The following is a 12734-nucleotide window of genomic DNA, read 5'->3' on the forward strand; positions in this document are numbered from 1 at the left end:
TATCCATTTCTAAAATGCCTGTCACTATGGTAAACTAGGTACAGGGATTTAGATAAAACAGTGGGGTCTGTCCAAAAAGGGCATGCAAATCTCAGCACTGTTCTATGGATATAGTCGGTTCTGTTTTGCAATGTGCAGCCTAATTCTTTTCTGCTTTGGTTCTTCAGGGAATGCTTCCTTATAGAGGAGACTTTTGCCACTCTTGAGCTGAAGGATTAGTGAATGAGTGGAAGTGGTGACTGGGCAAGTTCTAAAGTTTTCATAGTAGGCACCAGAGCTACTCAATATTTTGAATTCATTAGCTGGCCTTTACAGTTGCTCTGTCAGGTGTGATGGGAAGGGGTCCGCAGTATTGCGAGGTTTGTCAGGAGATTTGTATACAGTTAGCTACTCCATGTTGCAGTTTTCCTGGAATTGGCATACGAAAAATGACTTTGGTTTAGGGGTGTATTTTTCTTGCATCTGTCAGTTGCAGTAGTTCAAGTCTTCCTTGTTACCTAATCCTGGGAATATAATTAACTGGATATCCTTAGCACGTGAGCTGAATCAGTGTGGGGCTGGTGGAATCTTTTTGTGAGATTTTACAGACATGATGCTGCTTTTGCTTTTTGCATAACCTGTAGATAGAGGAGTTCTGATGTTGATACTTTCTATCTTGGCTGTGTTTATGCTCTGAAATGAAACTGAATGAAAAGGAGGGACCCACAGCAAATTGGGCGTGAGAGAATTGTTCCCATGAAAGTAAACAAATATTTAAATGGATGGAAAGTAAAACACATCTCTTTCAGATATCAAGTGATCAAGCAGTTTATGGGCAGTGAGCAGTACAGTTTTTTGGGAACATGCTAGTACATTTTCTACTTAAGATTAATAGAATAATATGGTTGGAAGGGACCTCAGGAGGTCATCTAAGCCAACCCCCTGCTCAAAGCAGGACCAATCCCCAAATCCCTAAATGACCCCCTCAAGGATTGAACTCACAACTCTGGGTTTAGCAGGCCAATGTTCAAACCACTGAGCTATCCCTCCCCCTTTTGTTTAGATCTCTGGTGTAGTACCTTTTAAAAACAATGAAAGAATATCTCCATTACTGGACAAACTATTATACATTATGATGTGACTTTCTTCAATAACATCATAAAGTTAAAATTTCACTTATGTACATAGGAACACATACTTATGCTTAAAAAACCAGTACAAATTTTTATTTTGCAAGTGATTTAAAAAACTGGTGATTTTATTATTAATAATTATAAGAAATTGTACTAAATAGTTGTAAGGACAATTTCTTGTTCTTGCCTTTAAGGCTCAACATTGCAGCTTTTCTCTCATCTCCAGCCTGGTCTCTTTCAGTATTTCCATGAGTAGGGGTGACCAGATGTCCTGATATTATAGGGACAGTCCCGATATTTGGGGCTTTGTCTTATATAGGTGCCTATTGCTCCTTATCCCATCCTGATTTTTCACACTTGCTGTCTGGTCCCATGAGACACATTAGCCTCAATACCTCCTCCTTGCCTTCTCTTTGTCTTCCTTTTATGCTGTCCGTGGTATGTATAATGGTTACCACAAAACTGTTCACCAGGTTACTTTCCTCCTCTCATTAATAATCTTAAAAACTTGCTTCTTCAGTCTTGCATGTGAGAATCTACATGTTAACTGTATGATCATATGATTTTCACCTCTGTCCTTCCTCCTCCATCTATTAACAGCCCTTGTTTGTTGTTGAATTTATATTGTATCTCGTTCTGGGACATGACCAAATAATATTTGAGTGTGCCAAAAAGCGCTAGCTGCCAAACAAAGCAAGTGAAGAGGTAATCCTTGCCCAGTACCATAGAGCATACAATTTAAATTTAATGCGACACAACAAGCGAAGGCCACGAATAGGTGGGAAGGAGGGGGAAGATATTGAGTGAGGCTTGGGAAGGGAAAAAGACGCAGGAGATGGGGAGCCAAGAAGGAACAGAGTGGGGCTCCAGGCATAGGGAATGGAGTAGCAGGGTTGTAATCTTGGCTCAGGGAGATGGAAAGAAATTGGAAAGCTGATGGTGGGGAGGAGTGGAAAGAGCTAGGGCTTGTAGTAGGACTGTGCCAGCAGGTGGTTAAGAGAGTTCTTATCTACTCTGTGAGCCTCACCACACAAATATAGAACCAGCTGTAGGAGGTGAGCCTGGCAGGCTCTGGATCGCCAATGGAAGAAGCAACAAATTCCCTTAGCTGCAACTAAATGCCCTCTTCAGAGCTATCAGCTCCCATTTCCTGGTCAAACAAGATCTGACCCCCAACTTCCTTGGCCGGCAATTGGGAAGTGGGGCCATGTGGGGGAAAGAAGGAGGTGTGGTAAAAGTAACACTTAAAAAAAAAAAGACAATTGTTTTATTGTCTGGAAACCTCCCAAATTTCAAAGTTTCTTTTAATATTAAATTCCACGTCAGATGTGTAAAGTGATCCGCTTTATGCAGAACACCTCACAGAGAGACTTTATACTGAGCAATTGAGGAGGAAGATGCTGAAGTAGCCTTTTTTATTCCCTTTTAAATTTAATCTAAATAATACGATAACATACCTTTTGAGATGTAAAAGTTTGTAAGTTATTTTTTGAAGAGGCAATGCAAAATTTATTAAAAACTTGGAAAAAGATTGACTGAAGAACTAAAATGTTCTCCTTTAATGCTATTGAATAACCCTAGTGATAGTTAATCACTGTACTCTATTATGTATAACCTTCGTAAAATACTTAATTTTTATTAGTGTTTATTGGTAACCATTCATCCCCCAGCAATGTTAGGTTTATATGGAATTGTTTTTTTAAAACAAAAAATGTATAGATGAGAGTTTGGAAACAATTTTAAGAGCAGCCTTCAGATTATGCACATACAAACAGTTAAGTGAAATTGCATTGATATTTTTCTAATCTTGTAGACACTGGTTGTTTTATATTCCCTGCTAATGGAGACCAGACATGTCAAACCAGTATTATAACTGAGACATAATGTTTTTATAGCCAAATACATATAACCATAAAATGTTTCTTTCCCTAATTTTATTTATAAATTATGTGGCTGAATATGGCAGTGCTGTAATAGGCACATTTTAAATATAGTAGCTTATACTGTACTTCTAATTGATATAATGATATATCCATATTTAGTGTTTGTGACAGTTTAAAAATAATACATTTTAACAGTCAAAGCTAGCACTAAAAATCTCACATAATTTAAGAAAGAATTGGAATTGAGATTATTTTTCACTCAGCTCCTCAAAAGGAGAGTAAGTTAATAGGCCTTGCACCATACCCAGAAAGTCAACATACTTAGGCTTTGTTGGACTAAGGAGGGAAGCAAATTCCAGAGTCAAGGTCCTTCCACTTAAAACTCCCAGGATCTAGACATACAACTCTAGGGATTGTCTGCCTGAATAATCCATCTAGTCACAACCCACAAAAAGAGCTCTTGTTACTTGGATTCTAAGGCATGATGGATCTGATGGGTCAAAAACACTCCATGTGACACACTGCAGAGTGAATATCTGTATTCCCCAGAAATAGAGCTTTCTGTGTGTTTCAGGAGTAGCCTCATGCAGAATGCATTATAGCAGTGTTTCCCAAACTTGGGACGCTGCTTGTGTAGGGAAAGCCCCTGATGGGCCGGGCCGGTTTGTGTACCTGCCGCGTCCACAGGTCTGGCCAATCGCAGCTCCCACTGGCCGCGGTTCGCTGCTCCAGGCCAATGGGAGCTGCTGGAAGCGGCAGCCAGTATGTCCCTCGGCCCGTGCTGCTTCCAGCAGCTCCTATTGGCCTGGAGCAGCGAACCGCGGCCAATGGGAACCACGATTGGCCAGACCTGCGGACGTGGCAGGTAAACAAACCGGCCCGGCCCACCAGGGCTTTCCCTACACAAGTGACGTCCCAAGTTTGGGAAATACTGCATCATAGTAATCCATTCCATAGGTGACAAAAGCACAGATAGCTGTGGTGGAATAGGCATAAAAAAGGAACCATTGTGACTTCCAAGCCAAGTGAAGATAGAAAACATTGTTGACCACCACTGCTATATTTAACACCCAGAAGCAGCTGAGGATCCAAAAGGCACCTTTCAGTTGTGAACAACTGAAGAAACAGCTATTTTCTATGGTTGATTTTTTTCCAGCATGACCTTTGTCTTATCTGAGGTTTCAGCTAACTGACTTTCATTCTGGCCTTACGCCTGACCAGATGCTAGGAAAACCATTCAACTAAACTTTTATCTCCAGGTCTGATAAAGCTGAGCTGTAGACTTGAGTTTCTCTAGCATACTGGTGGGACTGCAGTCCAGATAGTTTCTCAGTCTCTTCTAGCACCCTCACATACACTTTAAACAGGAGCGACAGACTAAAGCCCTGCAGTATGGCTATGTGAGAGCTCTTGAGATAATGGAGCAATTATCCAGTAATGTCTGTCCTGTTGAACAGTTCTGTTCTTTCCCCTTCAAATATCATCTATCCTTGCCAACACCACTTTGTGGTCAACAATATTAAAAGCAGTTGATAGAGCAAAAGGAAATTAAGTTTGTTTTTTCAGGGCATGATTGTCATGTCATTCATGTGAGAACATAAGTCTACCAATCTCACTAAGAAATTTATACAAGCATTATTGATTAAAAGTAATACAATGCTCTGATACAATAAATAGCCTAACATTGAGTGTCAGCATTTCAAGACTTTGAGTAGACACGATAAATATACAATTTGCTTAGCTAAAACTAAGTTCTGTAGAGGCACTGAACCTAACTCAAACTAGTCAAACCTGTTGACTCCAGATCAGTATTTGAAGTTCATTTTTATTTGGCTGAAAGAAACCCTGTATTTATTTAGCTAGTACTTTTGGGTGTTTGAATGTTTAACAAAAGTCTGTTATAAATTCAGACCTTGCTGGCTTCTTTTTTGGCTGAAAGACTATTATGCAGGAGGGTGTTAATTAAAAAAAAAATTCAATCAAATTCTGAGTTTTTGTACGTTCAAAAAACTCAAGTTTAGATGGAGGATGAAATGAAAGATAAGGACTAAATTCTGCTTGAGTGGAGTTGATTTCTGATTTCAGGGGGGATTGTGTTGGGTTGTAAGTACAGGTTTTTGTCTCAAGTGTATTCATATTATTAAATTATTTTTATACAGTTGACTTGGCTAGAACAGGATGACAACACTATTATTCTGAGTCAGGTAGTTTTTTTGATTAAGCCAAAAGATTTGAAACACTATTATTTTAATAGGTTATTGGATAAAAAATTGGAGTGAAATAGGACCATGTTAAAGCAGTCTCTCATTGTGTATAACTAACTTTTTGACCACTAAAGTTTGATGCAGATGATCACTTTGTCTATCAACTTCTCTTAGTTTTATTTCTGCAGTGTTGTGTTAAAAGCTTTTGTATAATAGATAATACACAGACAGAGAGCAGCATTTTACTTTGTTTGGTTTTTAACACACAGTTCATGAGTTTCAACTGTCTTTTTTAGTACAATGTAGTCCATGCTACTGTCATACTCTTATAAATAGGTTATACTGCTCTTTCTTGTGGTTTATGTAGACTTTGTTTGCCCATGCCAATTGATGTGGTGTACACCTGGGTGAATGGTACAGATGTTGAGCTGATCAAAGAATTGCAACAGGTTAGAGAACAGATGGAAGAAGAACAGAAAATAATGAGGTAAGAATCTGTTCAATGGAGACAGTTGTTTCTAGCTGGCTGCAGTAATGCTTAATGGATACTCTCCGTTTTTTTCCCCCCATGTTACTCTGCATGGACAGCCAAACTAAGACTTGTCAGTTTTATTTCCTTGCTCTTTTACACTTGGCCTTCATCAAAATGAACTTCCTTCAAAACTCCTGCCAGCAGTGAAGAGCTAACTATTTGGGCAACCTTTCAAATACAAAGAAAATATCTCTTGTTTTTAAAGTGCCATGCACAAAAGTGGCTCTCTGCAAATAACAACTAATTTTGGCTTGGTTTCAGAACTCTGAAACCAAGAGAGAGGTTTTTTTAAATAGGAGAAGAACCTCATTTATGCTAAACTTTTTGAAAACACAATGAAACAGTTCTTTGTATTTGGGCTTGGTAAAAACTTTCATTAAAACCTGTGCTTGAGTGCGCCTTTTAAAGTTCAATTTTGAGTATCATAAAAGCTAAGACTGTGCAGAGAAGGGTATACTTCATTTGAAGATATAAAACAGATTAGTTAGCTCTACAGGGCAAGGGAATTGCAAAAATCATGCATTGCAACATTCATGGCTTCAGTTTTTTAAGTATTAACTTGTTCTGGACACACCTATTTAAACGTTACTGTGTTATAAAATTACCCACCAAAGACTTCAAACCCTAGGCAGCCCACTATTCAGAGAACAAATGCTGCTGCTGCAGGTTATGCGATTCAGTTCTTGGTGAGCAACTCTTTAGGCTTTTTACCTAATCTATTCACCACCTAGAATAGGTGTTCTGTTACTCAAGCTGTTACAGTGTTCAATTGGAATTAAAAACAACAAAAACAAAAGTAAATAAAAGATAATATGTTAATCCATTTTTCATGTGTTATGGTCTGTAGCTAGGTTATTAACATTAATTGTCCAATTAAAAAGTGATATTCAGTGTGCATGTGGCATTTTATTAATAATACTTTATTATTATTGTTTACATAGCAATAGCCATCAAAATGTGCTAGCTGCTTTGCAATATGGGCACAGTCCTGGCTTTGATAACCTTACAATTTTTGCATATCTATTTAACACAGTTTTTCCTCCCAAGAATTCGTGTTTTACAAATATACCTCTACCTCGATATAATGCTGTCCTTGGGAGCCAAAAAATCTTACCGCGTTATAGGTGAAACCGTGTTAAATTGAACTTGCTTTGATCCACCGGAGTGCACAACCCTGCCCCACCGGAGCACTGCTTTACTGTGTTATATCCAAATTCATGTTATATCGGGTTGTGTTATATCGAGGTAGCGGTGTATTAATGAATTTAGCCTCAAAATACCAATGTGAGGTAAGGAAATATTATTATCTCCATTTTATAGATGGAGAAACTGACACAAATTGAATGCCTTACCAAAGCTCACACAGGAAGGCTGGAGCAGAGTCAGATATAGGACTTAAGTCACCTGAGTCCTTGTCATATGCCTTACTCACAAGACCATGTGTTTCCTTCTTCTGCAAATACATTTTCCTTCATGTCTTCTGGAGTAATTATAGTGGAGTGTTCTGTTATGGAAATCATTCAGTTTCACAAGACATTCTAGGCCCAGATGTTTGAATATTCAGCCCAAATTCTTTATAATTGACTCAGTGTAAATTAATGTAACTTTATTTTTTGTTTAGGGAAATGCTTGGGAAAAATACAACAGAACCACCTAAAAAAAGGTAAATTTTTATGGCCTTAAATAATGAAGTAAAAGAAAGCAAGAGATGGCTTACGTTTTCATTTGAAATTAATTTGTCAGTTAATGCGGTATGTTTGGTCTCTGGTGAGCAGTGCATTCTTATCTTTTGTATCATATCAAACAATTTAAAATCACAAGTATGTGCACTGAACAAAGATAATGGGAATATTGTAAAAATGGGTGTGCTTCTCCACAAGTGAAAGTTTGTGATGTTTAGAAGTTGTGGACTTCTTGTCTGTTCACACATAATTTACACTTTAAAGGTTGGCCCAATGTATATTAAACAGTCCTGTATAACCCAAAAGCATTAAAGATTCTCTTTTATACTGTATTCACCTTTCCTTCTACCTGCATAGTGTCACAAGTAACTGCATATAATATAGAGGTATCATGTTGGCATGTATTGCATTCTAGATAGTACATTACTGCTTTTCTGATCTATTTGGTCATAGGTCTCAGGAGCTTTGTAAAGATTTCCACAATATTTCCCTTATATGGACAAAGGGAATACAATCTAAAATTTAATTGTACAAGCTGTATGTAAAGCTTTATTCCAAATGCTTCATAATATGCTTGTGTGAAGATTTTTAGTCACTGTCTGGGCTTTCCCCAACAAGAATGGCCTTTCTGATGTGAACTTAGTGTTTTAAAAATATGGGGATGGAAAGCTGTGGTACTCTCTGAACAAATGATGCTTACCAAGGTCACCTCTCTGGCATTCCTCGTTTCAGGATGACAAATCTGGTTATTATAGTCCATATTGTGGGCCAGATTTCTCATAGCCTGTTTGGAAAACTGCCTTTTTAAGGTTAGCTGGGGGACAGAGGGCTATTAATGGTGAGGAGATAGTATAGATTCCCACCCCGCATTCTGCACAGCACCTTGCTTGGTTTGCTGTAGTTTGAAGATCATTTAGGTTAAACCACAGTTTTTACAAATGTTAACACAGTAAACAGGAACTTTTCTTTAATTGTTTCTGGGGGTTTTTGTGATGGTGATGGTGGTGGTATGAGGTCAGCGATAATGTGGATAAGTTATAGCCATAGAATTTTTTTTAGCAAAACAACCCTTTTTCCTTCTTCCAGAATAGTAAGCCACTTAAAATTATAACTGGGGGCATATTTTAGAGAAACATGGTCAGAAGTATTCAAAGAAGTGCTGCTAGCAGACTTCTGTATATTGTGTCTCCCAAATATTAACGATATGTTAATTTTCTATTGGCATTAAATATACATTTGATATTTTGTTCTAGTGAGAAGCACCTGGAATGTTTACTGACACACTGCATTAAAGTGCCAATGCTTGTCCTAGACCCTGCTGTGCCTGCCAACATCACTCTGAAGGACCTGCAATCTGTTCATCCATCTTTACAAGCCGCTAACAATCTATTCTTTGTAGCAAAACCAAAAAATCCTTCTACTAATGTGACTGTAGTTGTTTTTGACAGTCCTAAGGAAGGTAAGAACTGGTTTATGTTTTCAATCATCAGAGTATTTTTCTTGGTACTAGTGTTGCAAGGTGAACTGGGCCTTTATCCAAACAACTTCTTACCCCATGTCAGTCTCTAGCTTTCTTCACAGGGCCTTTCCTACGCAGCCATGCTTGGGGTCCTTGTCCAGCTCTTTTGGTGAATACCCCCCCACACCTGGTTTTGCTTCATACCTGCTCTTTGTAGCCAGACCAAGAAGCTTGCATGGCTTGTCAGTATTCCTTCCTATCCCAGCTTCCATTCTTCACTGAAATCAACAGCAGGCTGTGCTTGGGCCTTCAGCCTTCTTTAAAGGATCAGCCCTTTGTTTCGTAGCATCATCTGGCAGTCCTTACTGGTGCACTGTTCCCTCTTGTCTGTCTGGAAACTACTTACCCTGTAGCAGGTGCTACAATAAACAAATAGACTGCATTTAATAAAGCTAAAGGAAAAAAGGCCATGTTGACAAAGCTGACATAACTGTATGTTTGCTGTTAACGGAGTATTTTCCTGTTGAAGTTCACATGGAATTCTTAAAAACATGCACTTTAAGGCTACTGTGACAGAAGGTGTGTACTCTCATCAATCTGTACTTCAAGGTGCTGATTTTTTTAAGTCCTACAGGCTTTTAAGTGGAATTTTGAAATTTTGCTCACCTGTGAACTTCAATGCTGCTTCCTCTGTAGGTGCTCCAGTTTTCCATACCTCTTCAGATATTTGTACAAATAGTTGGTTATTAAGAACACCAGTGGTTCTCAACCAGTAGTATGTGTAACCCTGGGGGTACACAGAGGTCTTCCAGGGGGATACATCAACTCATCTACATATTTGCTTAGTTTTACAACAGGCTACATAAAAAGCACTAGCGAAGTCAGTACAAACTAAAATTTCATACAATAACTTGTTTATACTGCTCTGTGTACTATACACTGAAACGTAAGTACGATATTTATATTCCAGTTGATTTATTTTATATGGTAAAAATGAGAAAGTAAGCAATTTTTCAGTAATAGTGTGCTGTGACACTTTTTTGTATTTTTAGTGTCTGATTTTGTAAGCAAGTGGTTTTTAAGTGAAGTGAAACTTCGGGGGATGCAAGACAAATCAGACTCCTAAAAGGGGTCCAGTATTCTGGAAAGGTAGAGAGCCACTGGTGTACACTACGCTGACCATTACTCTGGGAAAATAAACTGTCTCCTGTAAAATATAGTCCTCTTTCAACTCCAGACACTTGTGGATGCTTAGGAGTAGGGAAAGTTGGACCATTGTCCAGTACATTAGAAGCATCTCCTTTATTGGCCTGCCTACTGAATACAAGGCACTCACATGGTGGTACATTATGGTATGCTAGTAGACAAACCTTACATTCAAATATTTTTTTTAAATAACTGTCAGACTCCAACCATTTGTTCAGGTGATGTTGTCTTGTACTGTGAATGCTGTCTCCTGTGCTCTATTTCTGTCTCTGCCATTGAATTGCTGCTTGACCTTGGCAAATCATTTAAACCCCTTTTCCTCAGTCTATCCCTCTATAAAATGGCATTACCTCCCAGAGTTACTTTTAAAGCTTTTGGGGATTCTTTGCTGAAAAGGATTATATCACTGCTAAGATTAGTTAATATATGAATTTGACATTACAGGTAAATTGTTGTATTCAATAACATTTTCAGTATTGTACTGATAGTCTTAGAAAGTTGATCTTTTAGACAGAGGAGAATAAACCCTAGAAAATCTTTTTGAATGCATTGTACTAAATACTAGATCTAATACTGTACAACAGGAAATTATATACTTGCCAAAAATTAATATTCTTTACCTTAGAACAAACAATGTCTAGGTATTTAGCATTTATATAAAAGATTCTCAGAGCAGGTACAACTTCATTTATCGTAATGTATAGTATCAAGCAACTTGTCACCACCTAACCAATAATTTATTAGTAATGCAGACAACCTGTGGCTCGGTGACCCATTTACATTCTTTTTTGTAACATTTTAAGCTTTAATTTGCAAGAGATGAAGGTAATTAATAGAATGTACTAAAATGGTGACCTTTGGAACCATTTATTTATTTCAGCTGAAGATGCCCATTCTGGAATGTTAAAAGAAAGCAGCAAACAGACAGTTTGGAGAGGTTATTTGGTATGTTTATTTAAGAGCTAACTTATTTACGGTACTTAAATCTGTTCATTAAACTGTCAGATGTTGTAAAAATTTAATTTTCTTTTCCTACATTTTAAAAAAGTATTTCTTTCACTGTTTGCCTAAACTTGTGTGTAGTAGTGAGAGAGAGATTTTAAAATAACCCTTATTCTAGTATTGAGGTTGGGTTAGGTGTTAAAATTAGCTCTCTAATCTGGAGAAAGATTTGAGAGATGCGTGAGTGAGTCACTGTGGATTTTAAAAAACAAAACCAGAACTAACTAGAAATTGTATTTTTCTTGTAGACCACAGACAAAGAAGTACCCGGTTTAGTGTTAATGCAAGATTTGGCTTTCCTTAGTGGATTTTCAGCTACATTCAAAGAAACAAATCAGCTAAGAGCAAAACTACCAGAGAACTTGGCCTCAAAAATAAAACTGGTAAGAACCTGCAGGGGAGAGTAGTTTGATTACCTTGGTTTGGAATTCTTTTTACTGAGAGATCCTGGCCAGTCTGATGCCAAAACTTCAGTGCATGACCTTCAAGCTTATACTATGGCTATTGCTGATAGTCATCATCTTACTCTCCCCTACCCTTAAGTTTTTCTTCCATCTATATTCCTGCGTCATGAAATGCATCAGGTCAGTGCCTCAAGTAATTGCTTTCAAAAGACAAATCTTCCACAGTTCTCTCTCTCATGGCTGTCCAAGCTGTGGCGGTTAGGTTGCTACCTTTCAGTTGTTCAAAAACTGAAGTACTGGCTGTGTCAGTTTCTCCAAGACACATTCACAGCAGTCTGCTCTCTGGAAGAACTGTCCTTGGTGCCTGCCTATCTAAATTTGATTGGAAGGAGCTTAGTTAATCAGAAATTAAAAGGTACAGTGACTAGAGTGAAATCCCTGCAAGCTGCATGGACACTTTTCAAAGACACCATAATAGAGGCCCAACTTAAATGTATACCCCAAATTAAAAACCACAGTAAAAGAACTAAAGAATAGCCACCGTGGCTTAACAACCATGTGTGACAATGCAGTTCTGGCGGGACCCAACTGAGAGTGCCAATTCAGGACAAATTGCTCAAACAGGGCAGTTACAGCCCAAGGCTGGGGTTTTTCTACCTCTAAGGCAAACCAAACCAGCCAGCCAAAGAGGACTTTGGTCTCACCCCACTGGCTAACCACAAGTCACAGGCAATTCCCTTAGACACTCCAGTCTGCCGGTATCACCACCAGTGCCACTCGTCCTGGGGTGAATGGTTATGAAAACCAACACCCCAATAAAAGAAAACGGGTTCTCTCGATCCCGAAGAATCGAGCCCCAGACCCAGGTCAATATACAAATCAGATCTTACCCACAAATCACGCTGTTGCCAATCCTCTAGAATCTAAAATCTAAAGGTTTATTCATAAAAGGAAAAAGATATAGATGAGAGCTAGAATTGGTTAAATGGAATCAATTACATACAGTAATGGCAAAGTTCTTAGTTCAGGCTTGTAGCAGTGATGGAATAAACTGCAGGTTCAAATCAAGTCTTGAGTACATCCCCCACTGGGATGGGTCATCAGTCCTTTGTTCAGAGCTTCAGTTTGTAGCAAAGTCCCTCCAGAGGTAAGAAGCAGGATTGAAGACAAGATGGAGATGAGGCATTAGCCTTTTATAGGCTTTTTCTAAGTGTAAGAACACTTTTTTGTTCTTACTGTGGAAAATTACA

General features: G+C 38.3%; 1 protein-coding gene across 2 annotated transcripts in view; it reads left to right on the top strand.

Moving 5' to 3' along the window:
• GNPTAB (N-acetylglucosamine-1-phosphate transferase subunits alpha and beta) overlaps positions 1-12734 on the top strand; it is a 93528-nt gene that overhangs the window by 43242 nt on the left and 37552 nt on the right. For both annotated transcript variants that reach the window (XM_044988333.1, XM_044988340.1), the window contains 5 exons: positions 5567-5686; positions 7353-7394; positions 8667-8872; positions 10959-11023; positions 11329-11463. In XM_044988333.1, the coding sequence (XP_044844268.1) occupies positions 5567-5686; positions 7353-7394; positions 8667-8872; positions 10959-11023; positions 11329-11463 (568 nt within the window). The remainder of the gene's footprint in view (positions 1-5566; positions 5687-7352; positions 7395-8666; positions 8873-10958; positions 11024-11328; positions 11464-12734) is intronic.

Source organism: Mauremys mutica, chromosome 1 (genome assembly GCF_020497125.1).
Source record: "Mauremys mutica isolate MM-2020 ecotype Southern chromosome 1, ASM2049712v1, whole genome shotgun sequence".
NCBI classification, from domain to species: Eukaryota; Metazoa; Chordata; order Testudines; family Geoemydidae; genus Mauremys; species Mauremys mutica.